At 44.7% G+C, this 14,304-nt stretch overlaps 1 protein-coding gene across 1 annotated transcript; it reads right to left on the reverse strand.

The window, feature by feature from the left end:
* Window positions 1-208: 208 nt before the first annotated feature.
* Window positions 209-10,668, reverse strand: EIF3F (eukaryotic translation initiation factor 3 subunit F). The gene is made up of 8 exons (XM_036763637.1): window positions 10,326-10,668; window positions 8,484-8,554; window positions 8,122-8,201; window positions 6,050-6,187; window positions 5,168-5,259; window positions 4,177-4,313; window positions 3,867-3,980; window positions 209-2,916 (listed from the first exon to the last, which is right to left on the reverse strand). The coding sequence occupies exons 1-8, from the start codon at window positions 10,639-10,641 to the stop codon at window positions 2,839-2,841; spliced, it is 1,026 nt and encodes a 341-aa protein (XP_036619532.1). The 5' UTR covers window positions 10,642-10,668; the 3' UTR covers window positions 209-2,838.
* Window positions 10,669-14,304: the final 3,636 nt, after the last annotated feature.

The raw sequence follows: 14,304 nt of genomic DNA on the forward strand, positions 1-14,304 counted from the left end.
ACATTTAATGTGGTTTAAATGCATTTCTCACTTAATCTCCATGATAATCCTGTGACACATGCAGGCTATATTTCCAATCTGGTGACAAGCCTCTCTGAATAAACTAGGCTGGGCCTGAAAGATCAGGGAGAAAAAGCAGGTATGAAAAAGAACTAGATTCTATTGTTCTAAAGGCCCCAGGTCCTACTCATCCAATTCTAAAACCATCTCATTGTACCACCAGAGTTTACTCTATTTTGTCCACCAGAATACAATGATTCTGTCAAACATCTTGTTGAAATCCAGACATATTTAAGATATCCCTCATGCTGTCAATCATATCTGACAGGCCTTGTTTTTGATGAACACATTCCCACTTTTATATGATCAGGAATCATTCCTTTAGTGTTCTACAAACCCTTTAATTTTTCTGGGCCTGTTTCTTCATCTGTAAAATAAGGGACCTGGAAGAAATATTTAAAAAAAAAAAAAAACAACCCCTTTAGGTTTAAATCCTAGCATGCCACATTCTAAAATCTCAGGGCAACTATGAACCTCCAAATCACCAGCGTCGCAAAATCCATCCTTTTTGAAAACCAGGACATTGGCTCATCTTCATCCAATCCTGTAACATCTTCCCTATGCTTCCATTCTGTATTTCAAAGACCAGCAATAGTAAATAGCTCAGCAATCACAACTCTCCATCCACACAATTCATAGGACTTTTTGACTTGTAACTAGGAGAATCCCCAACTAGATCTGAAGATTCTTGGGGACAAGAATTACCTGTCTTTGCATTTTTCTTTGCGGGCTGGCTAAGATAGTGCTTTACGCATAGTAGACATTTATAGGATTAGAGATGTAGAGCTGGAAAGGCCCTTAGAGGTCATTCATTTAGTCCCATCTTTTTACACATGAGGAAACTGATGCCCAAAGATGTGCCATGACTTGCCTGAAGTTACAAATGTAACAAATGACAGAGCTAGGATTTGAATCCAATTGCTTCAGTTAAATAAATACAAAATATATTAAAAATATTTTCACTAGACCATGGTGCTAATATTTAACAATTAAAATCAGATTCAATGGGCTTCTTGATGGACTGAAGGTTCAATCAGACCATCCTAAGAGGCCTTCTTACCAATTCTAATTCTTTCCTCATCCCTCCTGCTACCAACTAACACTCCTTTATTTTTGCCCAACTTCTACCCATCCTTTAAGGCTCAGCTCTCTGTACTTGTTACATTAAATCCTGACCCCCAGCTTTTTGTCCTCTCAACACCAATAAACTCTACTGATGCCATTTTTTGGGTTTGTTCCATGCACATGTCCAACCTTGACAAGCAGATTACAACCTCCTTGAGGGCAGGGAGTGTTTCTCGGCAACCCCAGCACAAAGCTGGCCATGAAATACGTGCCCAAGGAATATGAGAGCAGAATACAAATCACCTGAATTTTCCTTCTCTCTCACCACTTCAAAAATGGGCTTAACATCTACAGCAACCTCCAATCTCCCATGTAAGGACACACTTCATGGATTACAAGTGTAGTGCTGGCTTGGTTCTAGGAGACCCTGAAAACACTGAAATCCATAGCTGTGCTTGTGAAATGTTAGAGAACAGCAAGTGCTCCATCACAAGTCTGCTCTTGGCATAACTTCTACTGTTTTTATGGGCATCAGCTGTTTTGTTTCTGCCTTTGTATACCCAGCACCTAGGATGAACAGTGGTAGCTTACTGCTTATCGAATGGAGTTTCATCGGATTCACCCAGCACCTATCACTACACCATGCTCCACATAAAGAAGTTACTTAATACATGCTTGTTATAGGTGAACAGGATTGCTGGTAACAACTTGCTTTATAAAAACACCTTCTCTAAAAAACACTACTATATAAAATAAGAAATACCATCAGGGAGGGTTGCTGAGACACAAAAAGAAAAAGGAACAAAGGATAGCCTCTGATTGAAGTGGGGATATCTGAGTCTATAGGAAGGTCTCCAAGGGGCAAATGGGGACAAATCTTCTGCAGCCAGCACAACAGGAGGGGCACTCACTACTTGTTCCACCCTTGGGTGAATCATTCCATTTCCCTGGGCCTCACTTCTCCCATCTGTAAAATAAGGTTGGGAAGATGACTTCCAAGGTACCTTCTACCTCTAGACTTACAGCCCCATGTCCCCATACCTCAAATCAAAGCCTAACCCTCCTCGCCTGCCCTGAAGGATGGGTAGAATGTGGTCATAAGGCAAGGGCATGGCACAAAAGTGGCAGAGCGCTACCAGCAGCAGGAGGAGAATCAGAAGTGGCAAAGACTGCTACGGCTCTCTCACCCAATATCTGATGTCATATATCTTCTCTATGATATAAATGAGGCAATGTTATAACAACAGGTTGATGAGAATAGAAGCCGCTAACCTGGTATGTCAACTCAGTCATCAACTAAGCTGGCCTGGCTGAACATAAAGACAGCAGGGATTGGCGTGGGGAGGGCTAGGAGGAAGAGACTTGACTTCCCCAGCTGGTGGAGATCAGGATTTTGAAGAGCTTCCCAGTGTCCAAGAAATCCTTCCTTGCCCAACACCTCCAAAAGTACTCATTTCTTGATTTCAAGACAGCCTCCAAGTTAGTATGCCCCTCCCCCAAGGGATGGGTCACAATCAATCCCTTACCCAGAGGGAAAAGGGATGTCTGTGGTTTATTTGGAGTTATAAACAGCTCATCTACAGAAAATAGGCAACTTAAAGATGATGGTTAAAGAAGAATCCACTTTTCTTCTTCTCTCTCCTATGGGTTGGGCCAAGGGAGGACCCATATCAGGTGGAGTTCCTGGCTGTAGCTGCTGCTCACTGGGTTTCCTCACAGGCTGACAAGTTTCTCATTGAGAGCAATTTGTGACTGGGTTAGGTTGGCAAGGTAAGTCACCATCAACAGGTCCTGGTGAGGAAAGACAAAGTAATTAGAAGGTAAGAAAAAGTGCAAACAAGGCACAAGTATATTTTTCACAAGGTGCTGTGAATTAAGCACTGTGCAAGTCAGATGGATGAGGGGGAGATAGGCTAGGAAGGATGGTCAGGGTCGGGGGAGGGGGAAGGGAGCCAAAAGGACTGAACGCAGAATAATCTGGACAAAGAGAACAGGCTTCTGGTACAGAAATGGTTGGGGGCTGGTTAATAACAGGAATGTTTCGAAAGCTAAAACTACCTTCTTTAGGCCCTATAATTTCCTGCCTTGATAAGTTCTGTTACGTGTCCTATCTGTCTTATTACTAATGGCCTGAGAAAGGGAGGGGGACTTAATGACAGCCACATTCCTGAAACTACAGACCCCAAAGGAACCTTAGGGTCTTAGGAAGCAGTACTGAATTTAAGAGGAAACAATGCTTGCTCAATGTGTCCCAAACAAGTACCAGCTTTGTAGGGTGAATTAATATTAACAAGGGCCAAAAGGCCTTTCTGGAAATGTGTCCAAAGGGCTTGCCTTGGATGTTGGATCCAATTCCATTCAACCCCTTGCTTAGACCCTGAAGTCACAAAAGGAGCTAAGGGGAGACAAGGAAGGGAATGTAGCCTACTAGACTGGAACTAGCCTATAAACTCCCAAAAAGTCCATTTTTTTAAACCTTTGGGTTTGTTTGGGTCCAGTCCCTAAGCGCAGCATATCATATTGTAGTTCATAGGCATTTAACGGTCCGAACTGAATTGTTCCCAGGCCTTATTCTGGCTTATGGGGCTGGTTCAGGACAGAGTTTACTCTTTACCCTGTACCCCCAAAGGGCGGCAGAAGCTATTATCACTGCCCTTCTTTAAGCAGCCACCTCTCTGCCCCATTATAAACCTCTCCAACGCAACTAAGGACAGGTAGGCCCCAAGACTTGGGGATCTCACATTGATGTTGCTGTTCAGCATGGTCTCGAAGTCCTCAGGAGCAATCTTGGGAACTTGGTTAACCAGGCCCATCAGGAAGCGGCCCACGGTGTTGTCAGCTGACACCTTTCCAGACTGAATACCAAAATGAGATTTCGTTATAACAGGAAAGATGCATTTTTTATCTGTGGCCAGCAGGAGTAACTCAGATGGTCTGGCTTCCCCTCAGCCTTGGTGCCCCTCACCCCCTTCCCAGCAAATCCTTGGAGCATTCTAGATCTGCTTCCCCCCTTCACCACATATTTTCTCCCCTCTTCCCGTTCCCCCTCACCAGCACATCCTCAGCATACTGCAACACTGTGCTGAGAGCATCCTGTATCCGGGCTGATGCCCCACCAACTTGTTGTAGATCACTTGAAAGGCCAATCACTCGGTTGGGGCTGAAACACGTCTTCATGATCAGGTCAACTGTGAGTCAGGGAGAAGGAAATGTTGATCTAGACAAGTGACTTCTGTGGCTACTAAACATTCTACTAAAAGGCTTGTCTCCTTGTCCTTCCAGCTAGGCCCCCCACAATGTCCTACAGGAAAATAGGGGCACAGAATTCCAGCTGTCATGAAAACATACAGTTAATCCTAGAACTCAAAGACTGATCCTAGCAAAGGAGGACACGTGGCAACAGCAAGGCACATGAAGATGAGACTGAATAGGGCTCATCAACTCCCTCCCCCCCCCCCCCCCCACCGTCTGCAGATCAACAGCCACAAACTAGCTAGACGACCCCCACTAGAGTCTAGTGACGAGACAAACGAGCCCCAAATGCTCAGAGCACTTATGTCTGACTGGTCTGGATTTTTGTTCCTTTGACCTGCAGCAGGAGCTAAGGGGTAGCACAGCTAGGCAATGCTGAGCAAGGAATAAAGTGAGGAAGTCTAAATTAGAGAATAAGAGGAGGAAATAGGAACACAAGGGCTTCTTGGTGGAGGTTAGGGTTTCAAAGTTTCTCTCTTTAGTATAGCCTAGTTCCACACTGGAGAAGAGAAGCAGCAGGAGCAAATACATGAAATGAAATCGCTGCTACTCAGATCCTTTACACAGGGGCTACCCACTTATGAATGGTTTAGGTGGAGCAACTGTGGTTCTTATATAAGGAAAAAGTTGCCGATGTGCTCTCTAGTACCCCAGACAGCATCCCATCTCAACTACCTGCCAGAGGGCCAGCTCAAGACTCCACAGGCAGGTCACAGTTAGGCACAGCCAGATCAAATGCCTCTGTATCTGTCACAAACTCTACAGGGACAGTAGAGGGAGAGTGACTCACTTCCAATTCGCTCGGTATCATAGTAGACGTATTTCACGGTCAGTGGGGTGAACATCACTCCCATCGTTTTTCCAGGAACACCCATGGAAGCACTGGGAAGAGAGAATAACAGTGTCATAAATATAGCCCTGTATGACCCTGGGGGCAACAAGCAGCACCAGAGTAATGGATAAACTGGGGTAAAGAATGCCCTCCAGGTGTACGCCAGTCTGCAGCAGTGGCCAAGATTTCCCTGCCAAGGCTCAAAGAAGATTTTGGACACATTTCGACACACCAAATCTGTTCTCAGTTTTTTGCAGCGAGCATGTTCCCTTTGAGACTATGTTGACATGAATGGCTCTAACCTTACTCGTCCCATCCCTTCCCTTTCAGGCTCCACCAACCTCCAGGATGGCCATGTAAAGCAGCATGCCTTCTCACATGATTTGGATGATCTGGAACTGGTCACCACTAGGCCTTATTTTCTGCCCTGTCCCCAAGCCTTCTACAACCCTGGGAACTATCATATGACCTGTCCCTTCCATCCACTCCAATCAGAGTGGGAGCTCCTTGATCAAAAGCTGTTTGGCCTTGTCTATTTGTAACCCCAGCACTTAGCACAGTGCTTGGTACATAGTAAGTACCTTTTAATTCACTCATTCATGAAGTTTGGTAGATACCAGGGAGCAGGAGGGACACTGATGGCCAGAAGGACCGAGAAACCATATGACTATGTAAACAACTATTTGTGCAATGATGACAGGGTTTCAAAGATCTAGATGATAGGTTATGGCAGCTAGTTCAAGAGCAGATGTATGTTTGTTTACAGTTAACTGATGCACAAAGATCATAATGTCTATGACTATTCCCCAAGCTGGCTCTTGGTCCCTCTGAGCTTCATACCTGACGTAGGCTTTGATGCTCATTCGTCCATTCTGGAGGCTGGTGTCCACAGTGAGGTGAATGGGGCTGTGGGCCTCCCGGCTGTAGTACTCATGAATTAGCACTGAGTGTTCTGTGATGTCATGGCCTGTGGCATACCTGGAAAATATAATTCAACAAGCACATACTAGGCATCTGTGATGTGCCAGACACTATTGGGTAAAAATAATTAAATGAGTCTTGGAAGGGACTTCAAATGTCATCTAGTCCAACCCCCTCATTCTATGGCAAGTAACTTGGGGCCTGTAGAAACCAAGTGACCTTCCTAAGGCCACAAACAGCAGGGCTAATACTGGAAACCCACATCCTTTTGACTCTAAATCCAATGAACTGATACTGAGCTTAGATGTGAGGTATAACTATTTTTTAGTAATCCTCCCAATGAAATTGAAGATCTTTATCCCTGCCTTGGATATCACTGAGTTGACTCTAAGTAACAAGATTCTCCCGATCTGTTGGTATTCCCAAGACAAGTCCTAGAGTTCATTTTATGTTTAACACCTTTTGTCTCCAGTCCAATTTTGCACAGCCTCTCCTAGCATTTGCTGTACTCATGCCCCAAATAGAATGTGCTCTCAATTATACACATAAAAAGTAATAATTCCCAAGTATGGAGGTGCTGTGACCTGGTCACTGGTCTTCTCAGCCTAAGCAAAGTATGATCAGCATCAGCCTAAACAAAGACCCAGCATTAGAACCATGATAGACGAGAGCTAGAGCCTGCCTAGTCATTTTTTTTTAAGAAAGAGTACAGACCTGTAATTTCATTGGTATAGGGGAGCAATTCTCAAAGTGTACCCACAGAACCTTGGGAGGTTCTAGGGAATTCAGGAGATCTGAGAAGTCAAAAAAAGTATTTTCATGACACTACTAAGATATTATTTGCCCATTAAAACTCTTTCCTTTTCTAACAACTCTGTGCGGTTGGATTTTCATCATATCCAAAACAATATACCATAACAACTGAATGTAAAAGCAGATATGAAAATTCAGCTGTCTCAGATAGTAAAACAATTCCACTCTTCTGATATTTTTATTTTAGAAAAGTTACTTTCATAAAAATGTTAACTTTTGATGGTTTTTTAATTTTTAAGTGAATATTCTAAAAATCTGTTTTCATTTCTAATGTGGTAAATAACAACAGATATGACCCACTAAACTGAGAGCTTACTCCCTCCTCCTCCTACCCCAAAGTTTAAGAACTGTTGGTAGAGGAAGCTCCTGATGAAGACAGCCCCTATACTAACGCACACCAGCCGCTGCTCTGCAATCAAGTTAAGTGACTTACACAAACACAAGTCTATGTCAAACTTAAGTCTTGAACCTAGGTTTTCCTGACTCCAGTAATGAGAAAAATCCTGAAAGGCCAGGGGAAGAAAATGGAGGATGATATGCACCAGAAAATGACCTCATTCTAAACAGCCAGGGAGCAAACACAAAATCATGGAGTGTTCTGAGACCTTGGGCAAGAACCCAAGACAAACTGGTCTAACCCCACAGATATCATGTACTTAAATGTGGGAGCTTCCAAGGTCTCTGTCCTTAGCCTTCTTCCCTCTACACTCTTTCTCTTGGGAACTCATCAGCTCCTATAGGTTTGTCATCTCCACACCAATTTCCTGAGATTCGGCCTTTCACCAATAATTGCTTACTGGATGTTCCTTCTTAATGAATGAGTAAATAAAGCATTTATTAAGTACTTATTTTACATTTATCCTATGTATACTTGTCAATGTATCTGATGGCTCTCACAACTTCCTGACAAGTACTTTTTCATTCTTTCTATATCCTCAATACCTAGCACAGTGACTGGCATATAGCAGATGCTTAATAAATGTTTGTTGGTTAACTGATGCTCTAAAGAAATTGCCCCTAATTTTAACTTTACTCCATGGAGGGAGAAATATAGAGCCAGGTCTGGGATACCAGAAGAAAACAGCTGTCCCAAAGGCAGCATGCTTATTACCAAAGTTTCCCCAACGAGTACTGAAAGACTTTCATCTTGCCCTGCCTCAATCTGGAGCCTGACTTACCAGCCCAGAATAAGCTCACTTGGAGAGACTTTCTTGTGTAATTCATACATATTCTTAGCAAATTCCATGTCCACAGCAACCTGTAGAGGAGAACGTGAAATTCATGGTTAAAACCCAAGCAACTGATCTCCCAGTGGTAAAACTAGGGAGATGAGAATAAAGAAAAGGACACCCAAAGAAGCAGTCTCTATCCCATAAATGGTAATATCAGACTCCTGACACTAAAGCAGTAAAACTGACTCCAACCTTGTATTCTGCTGCAGGGCAAGTAAAAGTGGTTCCTGTGGGTGCCCTGACCACAGGCTACCTGATGTGAAGCAGGAGAGCTCCCAGTTATGGCCCATGCCCAAACTCCCACTCACCTCATCCTCAGACTCATTATGTGGCACTGAAAAACAGTTGGTGACTTCTACTGAGTGTTTGTCAATTGTTCCTACAAGAGAAAAGAAAACCGGTAATGTGTCAACCTAAGTGTTCCATAAACTTATGATGCTGATGCCTACACTTTCATCTCCCCTGGGGTTGGGGATCAATGGAACACCTGCTGCTTGCCAGTCCTCTGCTAAGTATCAAGATGGTAAAGAGTTATAAGACAAAATCCTGGCTCCAAGCTTGTGGTCTATATGAGAAGTTAAGAGGAAGCCATAAGAAGAATAGCTAGCATTTACACGGCACCTTAAGGTCTGCTAAGGCTATCTCATTTTATTCTCATAACCCTGTGTGAAGGGGCTATTATTACCCCAATTTGCAGATGTGGAAACTGAGAAAAGCCAATGAATTAATTGCCCAGGGTTACAGAAGAAATAAGTACCTGAGGCAGGATTCCAGCCATTGTGTAAAAAGAACTGGCAGTTATAGAAGCATATTATCCCAAATGAAGGTACTTAAATTCCTGCAGAACTGTGCCCTACTGGTAGGGGCAGGGTAGTGAGTGAGGGGTGAAATTCCTATTGAGATCTCTGTGGATCTTGACTCCACTGTCAGCAGTCTTCAACCTTTTTTTTTTTTGACTGTGCACCTGCACCAGTAAATAATTTTAGAGTACATTTCCCCATTATGCGTATATTTACTTATACGTTATTTACAGACTACTGTACTAATAACTATGTATATTATAAAACACAACCATATTTTAACAGGAGAGTGATACAGTCAGAATTATTCTTTAAGAAAATCATTTTGGCAGCCACACAGAAGACGGATCATTGAGGGGGAAAGACAAAGCAAGGTGGCCAATGAGGAGGCTGTTGCAGCTAGTACAAGATGTTGGCTTGAAGGATGTGGCCATAAAAATGACAAGGTAGATGTGTGGATGAGTTGAAGACAACACTGAGGTGCTGATCTATGTGACTGGAAAGACAGTGGCACCCAAGACAGTAAGAAGGAAGTCTGGAAGGGGGGTAGGTCTGGGGCTAAAGGCAATACAATGAGATTTGTGATCTGTGCCAACTCATCCAAGGGTGGAATTTTCTCAATGGCACCTATGCGCCAGCCCAAACTGTCCTGAAGGGTTGAGGCTTGGCCTAGGAGGGAGAAAATGGGTGGTCTGCACAGAGGAGGGGGAGGTGAAGTGGTTGTGTCGGAGAGGTCATCCCTGAAATGAACTAATTTTGGAAACCACTGACCTAGACTTCAGGAGTGATGCTGTCTTTTCCAGATTTCTGTGACACGAAAATTCAGTAAATACACCACCTCTGCCTTTACTAAATCCCGGGGTGGGGGGGGCGGGGAGGGAATCAAAATTAAACAGAGGGCCAAGGGCAGGACTTTGGGATCCTCATCTTCCCATCTGACACTGAGCCACTCGTTGATGGCTATTCTTCGGATCGGGTGATTCACATTTGGCTCACCCGTACTGTTCTCTAGCTCCTATCTATCAATCTGTCCACAAGAAACTTTTTCAAACTCTCGGGAAATGGCAACGCGGTTCGGCAAAAGATCTGTTAAGCACCTTGTTCCCCTGGGCCGCGGGTATATAATGGTGCGGAGTGCGCGGAAGGGGGGACGGGGCTTTGAATGCCGGACAAACTGTCCCACGCTTTGAAAGCCACCCAAGTCCAACGCCCTGGTTTCACAGATGGAGGAACTTAGGCTCCGAGAGGCGGCTTCCCAGGGAAGGGGGCAGAGCGTACCGGAGCCAGGAGAGGCGCTGGGGAAGGGGGCGGTGACTCCGCGGGTGGTCGGAGTGGCAGGGCGCCGCTTACCCAGCAGAGTGCCGATCACACGGCCCGCACCCTCGTTGCGACGCTCGTAGCTGTCGACGATGGAGGCGAGGATGACCGGGTGCAGCCGGACCACGCGGCCGCCGGGGAACGGCCCGGGGAGCCCTGGCCCGAGGGGGGCCGGCGCCGCGGTCGGGGCAGCCGGAGGAGGCGCCGACGCCGGGGCCTGGCCCTGTGGCTGGGCAGATGCGGGAGCTGGGGCGGAGGCTGGGGCGGGATCTGGGGCAGATGCCGGGGTTGGGGTCGGGGCCGGGGTCGATGTCGGGGACGAACCCGAGGCTACCGTCGCAGCAGCCATGTTGCCGAAGCGTGAAAAGAAGGAAGAAGGGGCGGAAGTAAAGAGGGAAGGCAGGTCCAAGGAAGGGAAGCCTCGCTATAGGGCCAGACTTAGTCACGAGACTTCCTTCTTGGCGCTTATTGGCTACGAATGAGTCTCTGGAAATGAAAGGACCTCGCTTGATTCGGCTGGGCGCGGGGCACGGGAGCTTCCGGTTCTCTCCTCAGTTCCGTCGTGAATTTGCTACCCCGGATTTGTAGGTGGTCCAGGAGAGTTCCGAGGCACACGGGACCAGACAACGTTTGTTTCCTTTCTTCCTAAGTAAATGAAGCAGTGAAGAGTTGAAGTCACGTATCTGACCCTTACGTTGTATTTCTCAGAAAAGTTATGAAGTTTCAGTGCTCGTCCATAGAGGCTTTTGCTTACATTCACAGAACAGATATTTATTAAGTGCCTACTGTATGCAAATCATTGTTGGTGTGAAATAGTACAGAATGAAGAAAGCGGAGTCAAAACAATCAATCACATAGTTCTCATGGAGACACTACCGTCCCCACTTTTGTCTCTTTTTAGATGGCTAAGTTGGAAGGTTGTGCATCCTTGATCCCATAAGGATGAACTACCAATGCAGTTAAAACTCCCTGTTGAGGATCTATCTGCAAGGAAGAATTAGGCTAACGGTTAGGGTTAGAGTGAAATTAGGGTTAGGGTGAAGTTCCTAAAGGAAATCTATTTGAAAGAATGGCTTCAGGCATCAGCCATCAGTGTCCCTGACAATATAAATATAATACAGGCCATATAAATAGATGCATAAGCAATGGCCAATCACTGGGTTAAATTTGAACAAGATAGTGGTAGTCAGGGAAAATTCTGCAGACTGGCAGTAAGAGTTCTGGGAATTAGGGGAAGAAGCACAGAACCTGCCACCTTGCTAGTTGGGCCAAGGACAAGGATGGTCCTGTGCCAGTATCTCCCATGCCTAACAATGGATTCTAAAGTTCTTCAGACAGACCTTGAGATTGTCGCTGTACCACTCAGCTTTCCCTCCAAGTTATCAGCAAACTGTTCACCATGGAGAAATGCTCTAATCCATTGACATTAAATCTTCTGGTAGTCATCTTGCTTTGGGGCCACTGCTTTTGTTGATTGTAAATGTGTAGCTTGGAGATGATAAGTCTACATATGATCAGTCCAGCACTCTGTGCCTTTGTTACTGTCACATCCTGTCTCTCCTCTTTATAATGACAAAGTTTATTAAATATCACTGTTTGTTGTGTCAATGCATCCATGAAAAGACAAGTGTTGATGATGAGAAGGTAATAAGATGCACAAATCTTCCATAGTAAGTGACCATTGCTGTTGCTGTTCCCAACTCCATTCCTCCCAAGGACTTCCTGCAGTGTCTGATAGTTTGTGCCTACTCTGGTATTAAAGTCACCGAGAATTTCAAGCTTGCCTTCTTTTGGCACGTTGATAATGAAGATCTCCAGGTCTTCATAAAATTTTTCTTTGACCTCATCAGGGCTTGTCATGGTGAGAGCATAGGCATTGATGATGGTGGCACGGTGCTTTTCTGCAAGTGGCAATCACATTGTCATGAGTCTGTAATTCAGTCCTTTTGGGAATCATACAAGCTTGTTGGCTAGATTAGTTTTGATTGTGAAACATATGTCAACTTATTCATAACACTCCCCATCTCTGAGACCACTCCAGAAAGATGTATTTTTTTTGGAGTTTTGAATTCAGTAGACTGCCCTTCCCTTGTCCACCTTGTTTTACTCAAAGCTGCTATTTGAATGTAATATCTGCTGAGTTCTCTCCCAAAAAGGGCTGTTTGTCTTTTGGGTCTACTGGATTTCTTGTTGTCTATAAGTGTGTACACATTCTATGTCCCAATGGTGAGTGGAATCATCTTTGCAAAGTTTTTGTACATTTTTTTGTTATGACTTCAGGGTAGGATCCATACCTGCTACAATAAACAGGTCAGGGTTAGGTTAAGTTAGGTAAAGCAGACATTTTTTAGGCACCTTTTCTAGCCTCTTCCTCATGCCAGGAGGTAAGCAGTGCAGTCCTCAAAAGGGGCTGCTCGGACACCCAGGGGGTATGGAATCCCACTGTTGCTTCAGTCCAGTAAGATGACCCTATGGCTTCTGCTGCCTGTGTGTGGGGTTGTGACTACAGCTCCCAGTGTATCTATTCCTGATGCTTTGTCACTTGCCCATCACCACAGGCCTTTAAGGATGGGTAAAATTGTTAAAATGGCATGGGTGATATCTTTTGATTCACATATAAACGGGTTTTAAGTGAGGCAGAGTTGCTTCAAGTTGTTGGCTTCACTCTCCCAGAGTCATCATAGTCCAGTGGCGAGACAAAAATCAAGATTACTGGTGATGTCTTGGGATGCAGTGGATGTCCTTGGCATCTTTGATGTCTAACTAAGCTCCAAAGAGCTCCACAAAACCTCCTTCTGCTGTCTTTGTGGCCTATTGGAAGAAATTGTTCACATTTGCTCTTCCACCAGGGGAAGTCTTCACATGAATGAGGTAGACACCCCTCCCCCATTAATTTACTGTCAGGTCTGAGACACCCCCCCCCACCTGTTACCTTCAACCTGGTTTAGCCTGTTGAAAGGTTTTGCCAGGTTGTGGCCACTGTGCATGCTACAGGTTTTCAGAGCCATAGGTGAGAATTGAGTACCAAGTGAACACAAGATGTGCATCAGTAACTTGAAAAGGGTTCAGCAAGCCTTTACACCAGAGATCCTAGTCTTCCTTGAATATCTGTATACTGCTGTGGCTTGGTAGTTTACTTATGACAGTGAAAAAGTAATTGTTGAGGAACATAGAAGGAATGACAGATTCTGGAAGTGGAAGAGGGGAACAATCCTTCCTTGCTATGTGAAAGGAGGATGTGTTGCAAGAATGGCAAGGGGTTCTGGTTCCCTCCAGATCCAGGTGATCTAATCTGAGGTGGAGAGAACTGATAGCTGCAGAGCACTGAGCTTGGCAGTAGACACAAAAGAGAAGTACAAGTGATCTGGATACTGTCCTCAGGAGAGGGAAAGTCACCCCAGTGAAGAGACTCATATCATCCCCATCCTGCCCTAGGTCATCTCACCTGGGGCACATTCCCCACAGCTCTGATCAGATCTGAACTCTTAGTTAAAAAGCTTACCCAAAGATGATCCACTGCTTCTGAGAAAGGGGCCAAATTCCTATGAAGATTTTCAGACATAGCTCTAACTTCACTCTGAGGTGGTGGAGAAGGTGGATCAGAATTATGGAGAAATTCTGAACATCTGGGCTTTGGTTAATTTTTGTCTTCCGGCTTTCTACAAGAAGCATCTCCTTGTAAAGGCCGATACCTTTCTCCCCCCTTTAACCTCATCATACCATTGAGTTCACCCCTCAATAAAGAGGAGATTCAGAAACACAGATGGTCTGAGGGCTTGAATTTGACTTTTCAGTCTGATACTGGAAAAACTTTTGAGCCTGGTATAACAAAGACTTTTCAGCATTAGGCCTAACAAGTTAATTGTAAATCTATTCAAGTGTTACCCCTGGCAACAAGATGAGCCAACATCAGTGTTATTTCTTTGTATTTTTATTCCGCCCCCATTTAACAGTTGACAAATTATGTGTAAAATCTCTTTCCTCTACTTACATTTAACCAAATGGCATTTCT

The sequence above is a fragment of the Trichosurus vulpecula genome, chromosome 6 (genome assembly GCF_011100635.1).
Source record: "Trichosurus vulpecula isolate mTriVul1 chromosome 6, mTriVul1.pri, whole genome shotgun sequence".
NCBI lineage: Eukaryota > Metazoa > Chordata > Mammalia > Diprotodontia > Phalangeridae > Trichosurus > Trichosurus vulpecula.

Bases quoted from the DNA above. Each gene is read 5' to 3' on its own strand.
- EIF3F (XM_036763637.1), bottom strand. From the start codon at position 10,641: ATGGCTGCTGCGACGGTAGCCTCGGGTTCGTCCCCGACATCGACCCCG. The intron at 6,188-8,121 runs GTAAGTCAGGCT...TATATTTTCCAG, and splicing joins AGTGAGCTTATTCTGGGCTG to GTATGCCACAGGCCATGACA. The intron at 2,917-3,866 runs GTGAGATCCCCA...TTTCCTCACCAG, and splicing joins TGCTGAACAGCAACATCAAT to GACCTGTTGATGGTGACTTA.